At 40.4% G+C, this 19771-nt stretch overlaps 1 protein-coding gene across 2 annotated transcripts in view; it reads right to left on the bottom strand.

Moving 5' to 3' along the window:
* The window catches only part of HDAC11 (histone deacetylase 11), a gene marked incomplete at its 5' end in the record, with an annotated part of 30057 nt that extends 24913 nt beyond the window's left edge, over window positions 1–5144 (bottom strand). The window contains 2 exons of one of the 2 annotated variants that reach the window (XM_082004537.1): window positions 1818–1918; window positions 5063–5144. In XM_082004537.1, coding sequence (XP_081860663.1) covers window positions 1818–1918; window positions 5063–5129 — 168 coding nt within the window. The remainder of the gene's footprint in view (window positions 1–1817; window positions 1919–5062) is intronic. The other variant, XM_082004536.1, reaches the window with a different exon arrangement.
* Window positions 5145–19771: the final 14627 nt, after the last annotated feature.

The following is a 19771-nucleotide window of genomic DNA, read 5'->3' as shown; positions in this document are numbered from 1 at the left end:
CGCGTTTCAGTATTCACTCACCTGCTACCATAGAGCATCTCATAGATGCTCCACAGAAATGGTTCAAGTGATAGACTTATATGGTCTGAAACTAGCTTTAACCCCTCCTCACAAAATTTCAGAATGCCAATATGCAGGAAATTCATTATTTTACATAACACTAGAAAAAGGCAGTAAGTGGAAAAGTACTGCAAGCAAGGATTAACCAAAGTCCAGTCATTACCTTAGAGACCTAAATTCTTCAAAGGAATAACTGAGGGGAAATCACTTTAATTCAAAAGGCCAAATTTTGTTCTAAGGACTAGTCATGTTACCTACAGCAGGGCAACAGGGAGATCCCTCCTTCCAACACAGCACTGCTTGATCTACTTTGTGCATACCATTTTGTTTCTCTTCGACCAGCCTCCAGCCAACTTCTTCAGCTGCTGCTAAGATACCAGCCACCGCCTCTTCTTGCAAGTGTATGGAATTTCCTACCAGATTCATGCCCGAATTTTAAAAGAAGAATACTCAAGCGATCCATTATTTTAAGACACCTAGGCATTCCCAGAAACGCAAGCACCTCTGCAGTCTTCAGAGCTGGTCTAACAACAAACTATGCCATTTATTGGTAGATCTGTGTTTGTCTGGATTAAAAAAAAAAAATAGCACAGCAGACTTTGGATAAAGCAATACAGAGGATACCCAGGGCCTTTTTCTTTCTAGCCACGTTATTTTTCATTTGCAACTGAGCACTTTTATCTTCACTGTTTGGCAGGCATTTGCTGGCATGACCAATACAACATCTTCCAGTTTCTACAGTTGCAGAAAATACTCTCTCAAGAAAAGGGGAGTAAGAGATACACAGTTAATCATATCTGAATGCACACGACAGTACAGGTTTTGAACACCAAGGCACATGTTATACAGACAATTCCCTGTGAAGCCATCCTGTAGGTACTAAAAATACTATTATGGTATTCCAAATATGCACATTACACCCTGCTTCAAAGAAGTGATTCAGTAAAAAGAGGTGGGTAGTTCTATGGAATTAAAAGCTCAATATCAAGAATAGCTGCAATAAAATCAAATCTAACAATGTATGAAATTGCATGTAACTCTATAGCACTGAATGAAGAAGCATAAGAGAACTCAGAAAAGGAGTAAGAGTGAAAAAAGTTCACACAAATAATGGAAAAATTATAGAAATAATTACATCGAAAAATGAAACATTCCAGAAATAGCAATACAAGGACTTGTTCACTGTAGAAGGGCAACAGATGACTCAACGTCTTTTGAATTATGAAACAGAAAATTATTTCTAACACAAATCCTTTTTATGGCCTCTAAGTAAAGAGCTGCAAAATAAAAGCAATGTCATGTGCGCTCACAAAGCAATCCTTGTGTTAAAAAAATCCAATTAAGTACTCCATTTTAGTGCTCTCCAATATATTTTCAATTTCAGAACCATATTTTACTAGAGTAAATAAAAACTTACACTTTTGAAGACTAAAACCCTGGTACTACAGAGAATATCATTTGCACATCAAACATTAACATTTTCCTAATGTTCATTTAACTTTGCTGAAATATCATTTCGGGTCACCTATATAACATGGTAGACTCTCTTTCCACTCCACCCCTCTACAGTGTGACTTGCCTTCTATTTCTATCTTTTTCTTTCGGTATTCTCAATGACAATGTTGAATTAAAAATATACCATATACCATTCTATAATCTGTAAAAGTCAATTCCATAATAAATCTAGTAGAGTATCTGTTGCCCTTGACACTAATTATAGAGAGTTGGCTTGAAAAACACGTTAACAAGTACAGCACCTTTAATCTATTAAGGTAGCGCCTTGTGTGAACAACCAAGAGATCTTCATCAGTAGCTTCCCGTGCCTGTACGATCAAGTCATCTGCAATTAGTTTTTCTTCTGAAACAGGAGAGAAATAACAATTGGCATCGTATACCATTCCTTAACTTCCCATATTCCACCCTGCCAAAGAAGCTACTTCGACCTTGATGTAATAATTTAATCTGTAATGTAAATCACTGAAACAACTTTTGTTTACTTGGCATTTACAGATTTTCCAAATACATACCTTCGACACGTGTAAGCTATTAAGTTAGTGTGTATTGGACAGACATTGTTTACAGAAAGTTTTCAGCATGTCATCATGGTAACTTCTTGTTTAAACTAAAAGAAAAGACAGGTAGTGACAGAGGATAGACAAAGACAAAAGAATTTGTACAGTCTAGGGCTTGATACACTGGGGAAGTCTTGGTGCTCGTACCATCAGATATTCACCACTCTTTGACATGCTTTAAGAAATTCCACGTTTGATACTAGTATTTAATTCCCTAAATCAAAGGAGAACAAAAATCAAAACTCTAAACAAAATAGTTCCTTGGATGTTCATGGAAGCAAATGCTTACACTTAATTCGGATATTTCTGTCACACCCCTACCTCCACTTAATTTCAAGATACCAATGATCATCTATTAATTCTTCACCTTAGAGGCCAAAAGACAGTTTATTTAAAAACCTAGTTTTGTAAGAACAAGTTATAAAATATCACTCCAAGATTTAAGAATGTGATCAAAGATAATACGTTCGAAGGCACAAATCTGGATATACTTGCCAGAAAGTTCAAGCAGGAGACAAGTAAAAAAGCTGAGCAGTGCAGAAAAAACAATGTTGCTTTGCATGTGATCACTATAAACAACAAATACAAGGCACCATGCTGATCCTCCCAGACAAATTTTGGTATTTAATTGCTGCATGGCTGCAGCCTTCCAAGACTGTACCTCTTCTCCAATTTTATACTTAGAGGAGGAAGAAAACAATTCACAAATATGAGAGTTTTTGTTCTGAAGTGTTACACAAGAACAGCACCTGCAACAATATTTGTTTTGGCAAGCTTATGTTTCTCCTGACTGAGGCTTAAGAAACACTTCATTCACGCACTGGTGTCAAGACAGAAAGCCAAACTCCTAAGACTTTCATTCTTGAGAAAGGAGAAGGTAAGCGTACAAAGATTTTCACTGGTGATTTTCTAGAGGATGATAGGGAACAGCGTAGGTCAGCTGTTGCCAGGAGTTGCTAGAGCCAGAGAAAACCAGGAATGCCCTGGGGTATCCTGTGGCTTCTTTCTGCTTTACAAAGCAAGGAGAGTAAAACGACTGGGAAAACTAATTCTCTGTGAAAGATTGAGAGTGAAGAGTGGCCACTTCACAGGGAAGAGAGATAGAGGACAAGACTTTACACAGAGAAGGAGCAGAAAGGCAAAGGTTTTGATTAATTAAGAAAATGGTCATGAAACCCAAGACTTAATTATTTAAGGTTGTTAGAGGGAAGATCCAAAACTCAGCTACTAAATGGAATTAGTGTTAGAATTCATTTAATCTCATTTAAATGAATACAAGACAGCCTAAAGTCAGAAGGGCAATGCTTAACTGCAAAAGATCGTCAGCTGAAGGAGTCATTAGGACCACATAAATGGAAGAGACCTGTCTCGCGGACAACCACTGCCTTGGCAAGAGAAAAAGCTTTTTTTTTTTTTTTAAAAAAAAACTTTAGATGAAGAGATGCCAAGATTTTATAGGCCCTGACCCTAACCTTGGTTTTTACATTTGTATTTCCTTAATATATTTCTGCCTATATCTTCCAATTTGTTTACACAGCAATAACGAGCACCATCACAAAAAGCCCTGCCTGTCACCAGAGGCGTCTCAACGTTCTTCCCAAACATTATCAGGATAAAACCATGAGGTTCATAAAGAAAGGATTTATAGAAGCTGCACTTCAGCCCAAAAAGCACATTTGCCAGTAGACCGTCCGCAGTCCGAGCTGAATAACTAAGTTACACCCCGCAGCAAGCCGGTATTTAGCACCTGTAGTTTCATAAGCCACAAGGAATGCCCCAGTTCTTGTCACACCAGGTGTAAAGCAATAGAAGCGCAGGGCTATAGGAAGCTACACGCAGTGCTCCCAAACTGCAATTCAGGTCTTGCAAGCCAAACCATTTGTAAGCTTGCACCTAACATAGGAAGGATTTTCCGTGCATTGCTACAGAAGTGAAGTCTGTGTTCTGTTTTAGATCCAGGCTTGGTCTTCAAAAGAAAGATGACACTGAAACTGCAAACAGCACCTGTCCTCAAGAGGAAACTTAATGGAAATCTTGTTCTCATACATTAATCTAGAACTGAAAGATAAGTGTTTGAATCATTAACAATCTGTTGAGTATCAAAACACGGCACGCTGAGCTATGGCCACAAGGCTTCATCATTCTGCACCTAACTCGGGCTAGGCTGAAAGCCAAGATTCTGGTGCTCACTTCAGAGGTGGAAACAGCTCTCAAATATGCCACATGAACATTTGTTGTAAAGGCCAAGCAATGAAATCTTGCTCACTTCATCCTTTCATTCAAATTGCAAAGATAAAAAACATTTTAAGATGGTGTAAGACACTGCTATGCTCATGTTTCTCCTTACTCCCTTTTACTCAGCCTTGTAATGCTCTGGGACAGACTGGAATGAACAAAACCAGTTACTCTGACTAGTATTATTCACACCTCTGGGGAAAAGCAAATCATTTAATGAGCTTGAATTTCCAATCACATTTCACGAGTTTTAGTCTGCACAAGACACCATGACTGAGACAAAACCAAAACTGGGGTTATTTAGTGGAGTGGGCTAGAACATACATTTTCAAAGGACTGTGAAACAAACCTTTGTATTGAAAAGCCCTATTGTAGGATGTTTGCTCTCATATATTACAAGTTCATCTTTTAAATATTTAATAGGCAAAATCTTCAACAATGTGTAACACATGACAACGACCTCACCTCAGAAATCCTCCAATCAATTTAACTTGCTAAGATTTAAGTCTGCAAATATATAAAAATACTAAAGTACTCCAAGTATGATTAAAGAGCATAGCTTAAATCTACATGATGAGCAATGACGATGTACAGTCACTATTCCATTGGCAGTTAACATAAGTCTGCACTAACTACATAATTTCTCTTAGCTTTTGCGCAAACGTTGGTCTAAGAGGTACCATCTGTTATTTTACCTTTCAAGAAATTGATTACTTTTCCCCATTTCCCTGCATCAAATGGATGCAGTTTCTCGAGTCCCATGAACGTGATGTTGTAGTCTGGAGAATATACGATAGGCCAGCATGCTGATGCAGCATCCTCATATAGTTCCGTTCTGTGAGGCCTTGAAAAGCAAGAACAATAAACTAGTCACCGTTTTCAGCTACTGTTTACAAAGTCAAATGTTTTTCACTAAATTTCCAAGTTACAAATTAAAATCCATTATTAATACCAACTTTACATTAGGGATGGTTCCTGACGATGCCACTTCCCATGGGAAACACTTGGTCATTTAACTGCTCTTCAATGGTAGGGTCAGGGAGAGTAACATCTCTCACTTCCAACCAGTACAGTTAAACTCTTGAACTAACCAGTAGCGGGGAAAGAAAGAATAACTGAAGACTGCAGAATGTACATTAATGAATTACGCATATGAAGTTCATTGCAGGCATTTAACTAATGGAAACATTGACTTCTCTCCCCTCGTCTTTCCAAGTCCATTGAGCCAAACCTCTATTTTAGAAGGTGCACCTGGTTTTACAGACAACATAACCTTCAACAGGCACCTTACTAGAACCACATTTTAAAGTCTGTATTGAAACACAATTGAAAAAAAAACAAACCACAGTGCTCCTACACCTGATGCTTCTAACATCACAGGGTTGACAAGACTTCTAGGACACTTTCCTAGGAGCAACAGATTATTTTGTGACCAGCTCAGCAAAAGTAGAGATTTGGTTTTGTATCTGTGTAGCACACAACCACAGGTCGTACTCCCAACGCTAGATCCCATGCCCGTAACCCTTAACCGATACTCTCCTCTACCCGGCCTCCAAATTCTTGGATTCTCCACGACTCAACAGCACAGACGACTCAGCACTGCTGTGCTCCGCACCGACAAACGCGCACGCCGGGTACCCGGTGAACACCTGCGTGCACACACGGGTCAAGAGGCAGGTCGAGCCCGAGAGGCGATGGATGCCCTGTTCGCACTCAGCCTTTGCCGCCTTTGCCACCCGCCTCTGCCCCAAACCCTGCGTTTCCAAGTTATGCTGAGACATCTTCCCTCCCCGAAATTCAGCTGAAGTTCGCAAAAGGCTTCACAACTTACAGAAGGGTCCTTTGTCAGGTGAACAATACAAACAGAAAAACCCTTATTTCCGGCCGAAATATGCTCAAACCCACCCTTTTAAAAGCCAGTTAAAAAAACCCAAAAGCCCCAAACACAACGACAATAACGGGTTTTCACCAGAGCCTGCAGTCCCGACCCCCCCCGCCACCCACTGACAGTGCTCCCTGCAGCCTCCCCTCCCTCAGCCCGCAATGAAAGGCGGCGCTTGAGAGAGGCGACCTGCCAGCCCGAGCCCGGCTCCCCCCCGCCCGCCAGCGCCGGCTGCGGGATGGGGACGCTTCCCCCCGGCCGGGCCCCGCTCTCGCCGCGGGGAGCGCAGCCGGTGCCCCCAGCGCCCGCCCGGGGCCGGCTCCGACGCGGGAGAGGGCGCGGCGGCAGGGCGGGCAGGGGCGGCCGGGGCGGGGGGCGAAGCGGCACCGCCGCAGCCCCAGGCCGCCGCCGTCCCCGCGGCCCGCCGGGCGCCCCTTGCGGGCCTGCCCCCGGGCAGGGGCGGGCCCCGAAGCCGGGCAGGCCTGGGCAGGGGCGGGCCCCGAATCCGGGCAGGCCTGCGCCGGGCCCGGGCGCCGGCCGAGCCCTGGCGCCAGCCGAGCCCTCCCGCCGCCCCGAGAGCCGCCTCCCGCCGACGGAGCCCCCGCCCGCGGCCGACCCTGCAGCGCAGTACTCACATCCCCCCACCCCGCCTTCCGCGGCCGCGCAGGGCACGGGGCACCGGGCGGCCCGGCAGCGACAGCCCCGCCGGCCCCGCCCCGCCGCGGGGCGGAGAGACGGGGCGGCCGGGCGGGGCCCCCGCGCCGCCAGAGCGCGGCCCGGTGCCCCGTGCCGCGAGCGGGAGGCGCGGGGAGGCCGCCTGCAGGGAGCGGTCACGCGTGGGAGAGTCGGGGGTAGCGCTGCGACGGCTGCAGGGCCAACGGCTGGAACGCGAGGGACAGGGTGCGCCGGATGGAAGGGGAGCCGAGCGGGAAGCGCCGTGGGCCTCACCCTGCGAGAGTGGGAAGCGCCCCGCCCCCGTGCCCCGGGGTTTGTATCGAGGGCCGCAGGGACGTTCCACGCAAAGCGCCTTTGGGTGGGAAAACGTGATTCCCTTTACACAACAAACCTGCCAAGACGCCGGCAGGGGAGGAGACGCGGCAGGTCAGCAGCAGCAGGGGGAAAACAGAGGTGAAATAGGGACACTCCGCCTTAACCGAGCAGCAGAACTCCCACTGATTTTGTCAGGCCAAGATTCCCCTCAAGAACACCATCCCTACATTCAGGCACACAAGAAATGCAAGTTTCAAGCCAAAAGGCAATTTCTTAAGTGTACTTTACTAATTCTGCTTAAATATACACAAAAAGCCTTTCTTATGCAGTTGTACAGCTAAATCAATAATACCATCATGAAAAATGATCCGTCCGCAGCAGCAGTATCTATCAAGCCAAGGGTAAATGTACAGCAGCACTCTTTTCTCATGAGGAATAATGTCTCTTTATGAGAGTTCCAGATAAATGTCTTTCCTCTTAAAATATGCTGGCTTTGGCTTGGCATTCAGTTTTGATGGATGCCTGGACTTCACCTTGATATTTATTTAGCAGCAGGAGACTGTTATCCCAGGGAAACATTCTATCCCTTTGACATTATCTTTTAATTAACATTTCTTTTTGTTCTGGCCCTTTGTGCACTTGCCTCAGTATTAGTTCGGCATATCTACCTTTTATTCCTTGTTAGCGACTACTTAATGCTTGATGCTTAATTAGAGTTTGAGCATTGTTTGGTTAACTAGATACAAATTGTGGGGCTAAACCACAACGCAAATATAATGTGTTCTTATTTCATTTTGATTTAAATCAACTTTCAATCTTAAATTAAAAATAAACTTGCAGAGTAGTTTCCATATTTGTTGGACGTTGTAACTATTTTTTCCCATTAATCATTTACATCTAAACTATGACACCCATGCTTCTCCACATGGAAAGTTTACTTAGTCATTCGTTTTCTCACCACCAAAAATCAAATGAAAATATCTACTCCTCTGTTCTGGATAGCCATGACGTTTGTTGCTTTCACTTTCCTACTCTTGTGCCACAGCAAGTTGGATTCGTACCTGCAGGCCGATTACTTTTTTTTTAAAACAAACAAAAAATCAAACTCAAAAAATAAGAAATTTTTAAACCAATATACATTCACAAAATATACTGGAACAGCTGAATCCGTAATTCTGGCTGACAGATATTTCCTTTAAAAGATCTGCTGAGTTCTAATCTTCTCTTTACAAATAAGAAAAGCAGGGCAACAAGCATAAGTCAGCAGCAAATACGAGAAAATGACCTACGTCTCTCAGAATGAAAGCACACACTCATAACAAGCAGAAAATTGTTACAGGCTGTACAGAACTCAGGCTTCTTTAAATTTCCTAGAATCCTTCAAAATAAGGCCCCAAATACACTGTAAAAGTGAGAAAACAGATGAATTACAACCCGGCTCGTGCAGTGTACTGATGTTATTTCTCAGTTGATAGCTCTATTTTCCCACGACAAAGGAAATGTTTTCTCCTTATACCATTTTGCTTCTGTTGATACAAAGTGCAGCTTGAATGGTTTTGACAATATTATGGATAACACTGGGGTTCTGTGGTAAAGGAGTTTATTAATTGCTGCATACTTGAAAGCACAGGCATATCATCATTACAATAAATAACCAGCAACCTATTAACTCTCAAGGTTTGGCCTGTTTAATGTGCTCTTTGTCATCCAGGAGACCATTCATCTCATGTTGAAAATCGTAAAAAGCACCTCTGGGAGGACAGACTTCCTTCCAAAGAGAAATACTTTTTTACAGTGGGGCTCCAGTTTGAAACGGATTCCAATAATGCCCCTGTCCTTCTGGGGAGCGTTTTTCAGACGTGCCATTGGGCTCTGTAAAGTTCAGGGACCCGCTTGTACAGATCCATTTGAAGATGGGTCGCAGAGTCTGAAGTGCTAGCAAAATCAACTTTAGCAAAGAGAAAAACGAGTCTGACTAATGTCCCATGGGAAAGAGACTGGATGGTCGGGCCTGCTAGTAATTGTGCCATTTTATTAAATCTGTTCAGGTAATCTCTTGCACGTTCATTCTTTATAGAATGAGGGAATTCCGCAAAAGCCCTTCATCAGCTCCTCAGCGTCCCATAGAATAGAAAGTAACGTCTAAGTTCTGACGTTTCGTGTTCCAACATTCTGTTCATGTTCCAAGACAAAAGTCAGAGATAGCAAATTCATGATACTATGAAAAATGGGATTATGGACCCAGTCATCCATAATCTGTATCACTGGTGTAACCTTTAGGTCACTTGTCTCACAGGTGAAGCAGTGTGATGCTGAATTAAGAGAGTTGTTGCAATTTACAGTATAATTTTAACCTCCTAGAAACTTTCCAGTTACTGCCTGGAGCTGGAATAATGCAAAAATTAGAAAAATTCCAGAAGGTTTGATTAGGCCTGACACAGGCAGCTCTCCTCCTCTACAGGGAGGCAGCTCAGATACCTCCAAAGTCTCACCCTGTCTCTTGTCATGACAGCCTGTCCCCTGTAGAAGAGCAAAGCAGCGTGCAACACAGCTCATTTTGTTTCAGTTGTGAGGTGCAAAACATCCTTCTTTAAAGGGCGAGGCTCGCTCAGGATGGAAATAAGAGCCACGTCACAAAGAGTTTGCTTTCAAACTACTTTGAGTTGAGGCTTTTGAAACAGGTAACGTGAAAAAAAGTGCTAAAGAGAAGATCAGGGATAAAACAGTTTTAAAGGAACATATAGAAAAAGGATTTTTTATTTACCTTGGGACTGACTTTTCCTTTAAAAATTTTTAATAGTAACTCATTACCTGAATTTCTACAGAAATTTTAATTAGTGTTTTTTCAATCAGGAAATAATATTGTGAGAGCCTGTGCTACTTTAATCTCTTTGATCCTGAGGGCTTTGATCTGCCATGCGGTGACATGACTGAGATCAGGCATTTACTTCCGTGGTGTGTAGAAAATGTGAAATTATTGATTCCTGTAATCCAACAGAACAGAAAAAGGTCTGTGCTTTTTATAGCTCAGAAACGGATACAGTTTTCTTCCCTCGTTGTTGCTCAGAACAGCTGCAAATGCAAGGCCTGAATATTCCTTAAAGATATTATTCTCCTCACAGTCTTATCTTCACTCTTATTAGCCTAAGTCCTTCTCCCTGAGTTACACCTAGCTGAAATACTCAGTTTTTAAAACAATAGAGCATGATACCACTAACCTCCACTTCGTGCCTTCAGTGTCATGAGATTTTCAAAATGAGAGATGCAGGCTATCACAACAGAATTCAGATTATACAAATCCCAGCAAGGGTTTATCCAAAATAGACTTTAAATAGCCTTTTCAAATTCACTAGAGGGACTCGGCTTAATGCCTTGAGCCGACGACCAGTGAAGGAAGCTGTAAGACTCAATTTACTCTCATACACTGTAAACATCTTCAAGTCAACATCAAAATAGAGAAAACTGTACTAGTACAATGAGGTGCTTTCTGAAGCAAGAAAAGTTTTCAGAGAAGTGATTCACTTGCAGGCCCCTTCAGAGGTGGACCTAACTACTTAACTGGGTGAACAGGAGCACAGGAGAGAAACACAATTAAGTTAATTAATAACACATTCTCTACTACCTCAGATTTGTATCCCGATTAACTTGTATCCATTCTCCTAGAGCATATTCATGAATGTATGTATGGTATATAATTTTGTAATTTCATTGCCAATTACTGATACAACCTGAAGACTAGTACTCAGTTATCTAAGTAAACAGGGTTGTGTGTAACATGTAGAGTTTTCATAATATTCAGTCCTAAGAACAACCAGATACACAAAAACTGCTTTCATATAATAATTAGCATGTTCAACTGAGGACGTTTAGTTGATATTTGCTCTCTTCTGATTTTTAAGTGCTTTGTGAATGTAAGTGCTATTTAGTCTGTTTCTAATATGCAAGAAAGTGGCGAAGTAAAACACAAATTTCTGTCCTGCATTTTCCAAGTGCATTCAGTAGAAATACATTCAGACATCTGGTACTCAGCTGGTGGTGAAAGTGTAATAAACATTGGCAAAATGTTTGGAAGTATACTATTCCTTATACTACCAGGAAAAGAGTAAATCTCAGATTTCAGGACATCTTTTCACTTCTGATGCCCTCATGCACCTTTCCCATTAACAATGGAACAATTGCCACAGTTTTCAATGGAACAATTGTAACAATTTCCTAGCAATTAGTATTGGTACTTAATCAAATGGCGGGGGGGGGGGGGAATGAATGCAGTTTTACAGAATGTTTCTGAAGATACCAGTAAGCAGAAAGGAGATTTCCCACTGGAAGAAAGTATAGGAAGGGACTAAAATCTCCACTCCAATAGTCTCATGAGAAAAGATTAATCAGAATGATTGATATGTCCTTTACATAGACATTACACATTTCTTGGCATTACAACATTCTTTAGAAAAGGTACAGTACAATACAGACATTCAAGCTTATGCTGAAAAACAAATAGAGGTGAAAGTTCAAGTTCCCTTGAAAGAATCTTCTCCAACAGTGTAAGTTAATATAGAAATCTGCATTAAATATATAGGACAATTATATTTGACTATTACTTTCTTACAGGTTAAAGCCAAGCACATAAAGCATAACCAGGAACATTAATTTTCTGCTACCAGCAGCACAATTAGCATTTGCAACCACTAGGAATGCTTCTAGTGTCCCAAGAGAGGTCAGTGGTTCAGCAAAGGAAGCAAAGTATGGCTTGTAGGAAAAATCATTATGCCACAAAACATATTTGAAACATTTCCAAATCCATTACCCCTTTTCAGTATTTTTATATTCTGTGCTAGTTTTAGATTCATAGACTGCAACATAACAATGCCTCAAGAGATATCCTGAAGGAATTTCAATATCAATATTCACCTGAGCACAGGCAAGAAAAGCAAAGGAACCACAACAGTATGAACCACTACTAAATAACCTTGTTTTATTCCAGGCTTTGTAGGTTTGATAAGCTGAGAACTACTACAGGAACTCTCCTTCAGAGTCAAAGGCCTTCAGATGAAATTCCTCGCCGGCACCATGAGACGGTTACACGTTTAGATAGGAATGTCTTGCGGTAACTACATTGGACATTTTATTTGTTCTCAAATATCATGGCACAGCTTAGAGGTGAATTCTCAGATAACTGGCACTCAAACGATATTAGGCATCATGAATTAATATGAAGATTCTGAATCGCTTGTTTCAACGAAGCAGCAGCTAGTCCAACCCAGCTCCTTACGTCTGGCATTCCTAGACTGATGCTTCAGCTGCTGAATGACGATGATGTAACGATAACAAGAACACAGACGTGGTACAACATAGTTGAATAAGGCCACGCAGCTTCCGCGATAATTGCCCTACACCACTGCATTCAGCCAAACTGTGGTTATTGAAGGAAAAAATTAAACTATTACACGAAGCATTTCAAGAGAAAAGTGGCATACATGGGGGGGTGCTAGGCATATTCAGTGTTTATTTTTCAAGGGTGAAGAACACTCCTTCAAGTCATGATGATCAAATTCCCCAAGGGACTTCCCAGTGGTATTTTTAAATCCCTTTTTCAGTCACTTGAAGCAACATTTTTTAAAAATGCTCTTAATTACTATTGATCCAGAATTGCATATACTGCTAACAGAAACTAGAGTAAATGGACAGTCCTTGCTCTGCTTTGTACCCCGGAAACTCTTAAGGAAGCCAGCAATGTATGAAGCAAAGATAAACGCTACCATCAAGAGAATAAAGTGGCAAAGGAGAGCTTGCGTTGGCTCTGTGTAGCTACGGCACGACTCCGGGGTGCTCTGGTGGGTGGACTGAGCAGCTGTCAGCCAGAATTTACCCCAAATCGAGTTGTGGCAAATACTGCCGCATCACACTTCCACATCTGGGACGTGATCCGTGTTTATTTTCCGTAGAACAAAACAGTGTTCCTTAGTTGCAGTGCAATAAAAATTCCTAATGGTAAAGAACTGTAAGAGAGATATATGCATATGTTTATATATAAAAAGATAATAGAAATAACGTGGGAACAAAGATAGACTTAGTGCACCCTGATGCAATCCCAGTTTAAGAAATACTTGCTCTTTAGAAAGTATCAAAACCAGGGATCCTTCATAACGTGCCCACAGAGGAACAGAGTTTCAGAAAAAGATGAGCCCGGTTGTGTTTTCCTCACCATCTTCCAACTGACTAACACTTACCTTGAGAGAAAAACAGAAACATGTTTTTCGATTACCTCAGCAAAACTTCTTTTAATGTGCAAGGAGCAATTCATTTCTTATTTTTGCTCCCCTTGAAGTTCTTTTTGACAAAGATCACACAACGTGATAGTAACAAACCTCCCTCACTTCGAAGGCTAATGGGCTGCTCATCAGTTGAAGTATGTCAATGACCAGCAATTAGCACCCTTCTCATTTAGCTACTGTGATTGCACCAATTCTTGTATTAGTGCTACATTAATTGCAGCTTGTATCATCTTGATTTGGGGTGGGTGGTGATTTAAAGCAGCAGCAGGGGTTAGAGACTTTTCTTACTTCCCTGGCTGCTAGAAAAAATCACCAAACAATGGGCAAGGCAATCCATCTGCCTGCTCTCCTGCTGTGTGTCGCAGGCTTCCATTTCTTCTTCCCCCTCGGTCCCTCCCTCTAATCAGTGAGGCTCAGGAGAGTATTTTCTGGTCTCTCAAGTTTAACTATTAATTTTTTCTGATGAAGTAAGGGATTAACTTCAAGGTGAGGATGTTCTGCTGGGTCAGCCTAGTCTTTTCTAATGCTTTGGTTACAATTATTTATCTCTGTAAAGTCTATACATCCTTGGGTTACATGGCTACTATGAGGGAGAAAAAAATCCCCTGTTGGGGACTTTGTGGAGCCCCCAGGAGCTTGCAACTTCACCTCTATGTGAAAAACTGTTATGTCTGAGTATGGTGAACCAAAATATGCAATTAAGTTTATTTTTTCTGGACTCTCCTGATTTGAGAGTGGTATCGACCTTGCCTCTGAAACTGAGTTCTTTAATAATTAGGATCAAAGCTTTTCACAGATGCTCATTGATACTGTGCTGTTTTGGGGGTGCCTGAGGCTGGCACTCTGTGGTTGCCATTACAAGATTGTTTATACCTAAAATTAACAAAACTAAACATATTGATGTCAGAAATACTTGAGTATGCCCCTAAACCGGGGCATTTTGAATGAGTAGTTACTTGTGAGTTGTGCATCTGTGGTTCAGTTGTCCACCAGTGTATTTAGTATTATCATTAATACCACTACTCCTATAATTATGACTAATATCACTTTGCTGTCTCGTAGAAATGTTGATGAGATCTGTTCGCTAGTGGTGGCTCTTGGATGGGTGGATGTGACAGAAAAGGAAATTAATTATTCTTCTCCAGAGCATGGTTTGAATCATGTGCAGTAGATAAGGTTTTAGGGCACAAACTTGAATAATGAGGAGAAAACAAAATAGCTTAGCAGCATCCTTTCTGTGCCCTTGAGTAGAGCAGCGGTTCTTCTGAAAGGTTCCTGTCCATATACCAGCACTGTTTGAACAGGTAATTAAAGATTATAAAATTGTACATGTGGGAAAAAAAAAGGCATATTATGTTTGCCCAAGTAATCCTATTCTGGTATTTCCTAACTTTTTGGTGTTTTTTTTTTATAGTTTTTAGAATATTTTTATCTGAACTTGTCTGTATGTTTTGTAACAGCCTGTCTTCTGGCAAGTTATTATTGGGTTTTTTGAATATTTGCATGACTAAACAGTGGCATTTGGTGAAAAAGAAAACAAAACTAAGTAGTGGGGTTTTCCCTGAATGGGTTACCCTCCTTATAAAACCCAATATTCCCCTCTCCACAGTGCAAAACTAACCCAAATGGAAAGGCACCTTCCATGTGAGCCCAGCTGAACAGTTGCACTATGTTCCATTCATTTAAATTGTCAAGACAACTAAGCCTTTGGGGAGGCACCTTCTTCATTCTTTCAAGCGTGTTTAAGCTGAAGGCCAGGCATGAGATCAGTCATCACGGATTATTTTTATTTCACCGTGCATGCCCCATTCATTTGGTATGATGCCGGTGTCCTGCTGAGAAGACCACAAAACCTCACAGCATATTATGGACACGAGGTGAGCTGGCAGATAGGTGAAGTTACAGATAATTAGAAACAACCTCCTTAGTAAATACCTAGCTCCAAAAACAGAAGACTCCAAGTTACTCTGGCTGGCTTTGAGCTACACATAATATTTACAGAGATTGGTGCTGCCTCCTGGCAGTGCAATATGCTTTGGGTTTCACTGTGCTTCATCTTCCTCTCTTCCTGGAGTACTTGTACAGAGCCGATTGCCTAGTGGTGATGTAGCCAAGGATTGCTCCTGTTTATTCCTTTCTACTTTTGGCAACATACCCACTAATTTGACCTCTCTAAGAATGTTCCTCCTTCCTGGTGTGTGCCTTTTGAACACTGAGCAGTTTACCCACTTTGTTAATTATTAGACAACTACATTTGCCTGCTCTGTCTATAAACCAGGACGCAAGGGATAGCTGGGAGAAAGGGAAGGAGGAAAAGGGCTGAAAGACAGTTCCATATAAACTTTGGCCACCTTCTGGTATTCAGTATCAGATATATAAGCTGTCAGCTCATTAATCAAAAAGCAAATCCTTACACTTTACAAAAAGCTAAATTGCAGCAGTTTGTAAAGTATATCTGTTTATTTCAACTGCATTACTAAGCCAAACATGTAATGCCATTGCTAAAATGTAATTAATGTTATTCATTATCAATGTAGGCTAGTGTGCCAGGCATTTGCTGTTATCAGGCAAAAAGGCAACACAGATGAAGAGTAAATGATGAACTGCAGCAAAATGCAAACACGTGATGTATGTAAGTATATAATCAGATATCATCAATAGCCAGGTATAAATTCAGGTCACCAGCCTGAACTGGAAGTCCTGGCCTGCAGGGCAGATAAGCTCTGGTTTGGGAATGATATGTTAAAAGACAAACTTTTTAAAAGTTTTCATTTAAGGAGAGAAATTAAACACCATCTATTTTCTGCTTGTCAGTTCATTACAGTCCCCTCTGAAAGAAAAGTAGATTTATCTGGCTCAAAAGATGCCTTGCTTGGCCTTCTAAGGCATCAAAGTCTGTCTTTAACTTTGGTCTCTACCCATACCAACTCAGCGCCAGTGGAAGGGGATGTGGAGTCTAGAGCAGGATTCAGGACAATATTTCCAAAATTATGACATTTTGTTATTGCAAAATGCAAGCAAACATGAACTCCAGGCCATTATCAACTTCAGGTACACTTGTATCACAAATCTGGATCAATTTATAGCAAAAGATGTAATTTAAATATAACAATTCAGAGGGCATGCAGTGTACAAGGATAAGAACATGCATAAATCTGCTAAGGGGCAGAGCACCTGTAATTATAATGATGCATTTTTTTAAAAGAACTTGTAAAGTCAATAAAATATTTAGATCCTTTACAGACAGTTTTTTGCACTGAAGGAGTATCTTGTGCTCTACTGAATTGTTTTTAATTAAATTATGTACTTTACAAGAAGATCGAGGATTAAGAAAAGAGCATAGTTAAGTGACTGAGCTATTGCTTAATATTTGAATTCTGAAGCAAATGTTGTTTTTTGCATATATATAATACTTGCACATGCACATAGTCCTGCAATATAACTTGTCTGTTTAGTTCATTGCAAGATGAAAATCAGGCATAAGTTGGAAAGAAAAAATCTTTATGGTGCTTTCAGTGTAATTTTTTTAGTGGAATAGAATTACAGTCCCTAAAGCTAAGCAGATGCAACATCAGATCTGAAAGAAAACTCCATGAAGGTCAAACAGAATGTGTTCTGAACTCAGGAAAACAAAGTACACCTTATTACAAAGTTATGGAATAGATAGTGTACGGTATTTTTGGGGTTTTTTTGGTTTGTTTTTTTTTTTTTAATTTGGGTTTTAAATTTAAGAATTAGGGCTATTCGTTATTTATACAGAAAAATCTCATTTGTCTTCTGCTTTTTGCCAAGTGCTTTTCAATTTGAAAGGGACATTTGATTGTAATTAAGCCAAGTGTTAGTGAATAATTCACTGCCTTTTTCTTTCATCCTGCCCTATTAATTAGTTAGAGCCAAAAGGCTCAAACTTTCAAATAATACCAATTATTTGAATAAAGATTTGTTAATAATCAAAGATTCAAAGCTGTTACAGCAGTCAGTTATGAACAAAGAAGATTCTGTTTGTGAAATGAGAACTAGCAAGTGAAAAATTAATTTTTCATCGACTTCAATATTTCCAAAAACCTAGGTCTTCATACAATGTACTATTGGATATCTCTGTGTAATTTAATTTGATAATCACAGAGCTAAAATTGTCATCTTTGTAATTTATGCTATTGCATAAAAATATGGGGAGAATAATTCACAAAGAGAAACTACATGCTGCAGAGTTGCTTAAAATCTTTTCCTCTTTCTATGAATTAAGTCAGATACCTTGTTATATAAAACAGCATGGCACTTTTGTGGGCTTTTATAACCTGAAACGCTTAAAGAATTTTACAAATTTTAAGTAGAACTCCATGACTGTAAAATAAGCCAATACTGCGCTATATGGAGATTCTTGTAATTGTATTCATGTGTTTCATGCAACTTGTTGCGGTCCTCTTACATGAGAAAAGTAAGGAAAATTGTTGGTCCGCTGTTACTAAAATGAGCTAAAATTTAAAAATGGCATGAAAGCCTGTTGACAGCCACCCTTCTGTGGTTTTGCTTCTGGGTTACCAGCAAAACCACAAAGGACTGTTTGGCCATTCCACTGGAGAAAGTTAAAAATTGCAATTTCATGCTGGAGCAGAGTTCACCTAACAAAAATATCTAGTCTTGTAGGATTACTGTTGCTTACAGTGTAACTAACCTTGGCTCTAACCTCAGCATGTGTAATGCTAATGAACTTCTAAGTTGATCTTCCTGTCTTTTATCCCCCGATTAGTATGCTTGTTATGCAGAGAACTGATCTGAGATAGTGAGAACTCAAAAGGAACTAAAACCAATAAGAAAAGCAAATGGGGAAAAAAGGAGAATACAAATGTGTCTTCAGAATCCCAAGAGGAAATCTTTTATAAAAAACATAAAAACCAGTGTCATCGAGATGACAGCTAGTTAGGAGAAATAAAATGGAGGATTGATGTTGATGTGCTCAGGGTGATTATAAATGAATAAAAGTAGACTGATGACATCTTGTAGAGAGCAGATCTTCTCTTGGTAGATCGGCAGAAGTACATTCAAGAGAGTATCACCAAATGACACTGAGCTTGATAATGAAAAGCAAAGGGAGGCAAACTATCTTCACAGATTCCTACACAACCCAGCACGGCTTATAACAATGGGCTTCCAGCTTCTTGCATCTGAAACAAAATAGACTTGAAGATGGATTTAGGAATTATTAGAGACACAGCCCTCTCCTCCCATATCATGTGAGATGGAATGACCCTAGCTTATTGTAAAGCTTAAAGTAAAACTGAACTAATATTTTTCCATTGTATTATGGGTCTTTTCTATGCTAATTTTTTTTTTTTTACAACACCTTATGTAGATTTTGACCGCTGCTGGGCATTGAGAAGAGTTTTTAATTGTGCTGGGTGTTCTTTTTCCCTTAGCAGCTAGCGATAAGTTAGAATGGGGCCATGTGTACGAGCAGTTCAGATTTTTCATTCTGATGTGCTCTACCCTGCATTTGTCAATGTCTGAATTTCATCAACCATTATGCTGCCAATTTGTCTCGTTCTGTTTCCATGAAGTTCATCACAGCCTTCTCTTACAAAGACTTACACTAAATAACTTTGGCATCTGCAAATCCTGCTGACCTCATTTTTTCGGTTCTGCCCCTCATTTCTGCCTTTCTGGATAATTAATGAATGTATTAAATACTGACTACAGTACAGATCCTTGGGACATACTAATATTAACCTCCTACTGAATTGAAAATGGACAGCCTAATGAATTAAATTCTCTATGTAAGAACAACAGTGTTGACAGTGAAAATCAGGATGACCTGTGATTTGTCCCTAATCTGAAAGGGAAAAAATCAAACCACCTACAAACAAAAAAATCAACCACCCAAAACTCTGCAAGTACAAGCACTTGCAGTTTCCACTGACCTTTATGGGACTTATGAGAAAAACAGTCTACTTGAGGAAAAAACAAAACCAATTAAAAAAAGAGGAAATATGACCTCTGTATACTTGTTTCACTTGCTGTTTACAGAATTGTTGAGCTATCAAACGATGGCTTAAGTATTTTTTTCCCCTATGAAGTTGTTAGAAGTGCCTTGGCTAGAATATCCTTGGAACGTCAAAACTTGTTTAGGTATTTGATCCAGAGAGGACAAGGTATAGAATTTATAGCTAATCAAGCCTAAAGTAAAAGACAACCAAAGATGAACTAAACTGATGACTACTACAGCTATAATCATGTTGGCAGGACATGTCTCCTTGTCAAAG

Source organism: Phaethon aethereus (genome assembly GCF_964289735.1).
Source record: "Phaethon aethereus genome assembly, chromosome: 11".
NCBI lineage: Eukaryota > Metazoa > Chordata > Aves > Phaethontiformes > Phaethontidae > Phaethon > Phaethon aethereus.
The sequence above is the reverse complement of the archived record's forward strand: the minus strand, read 5'-3'. Positions and strand labels throughout refer to the sequence as shown.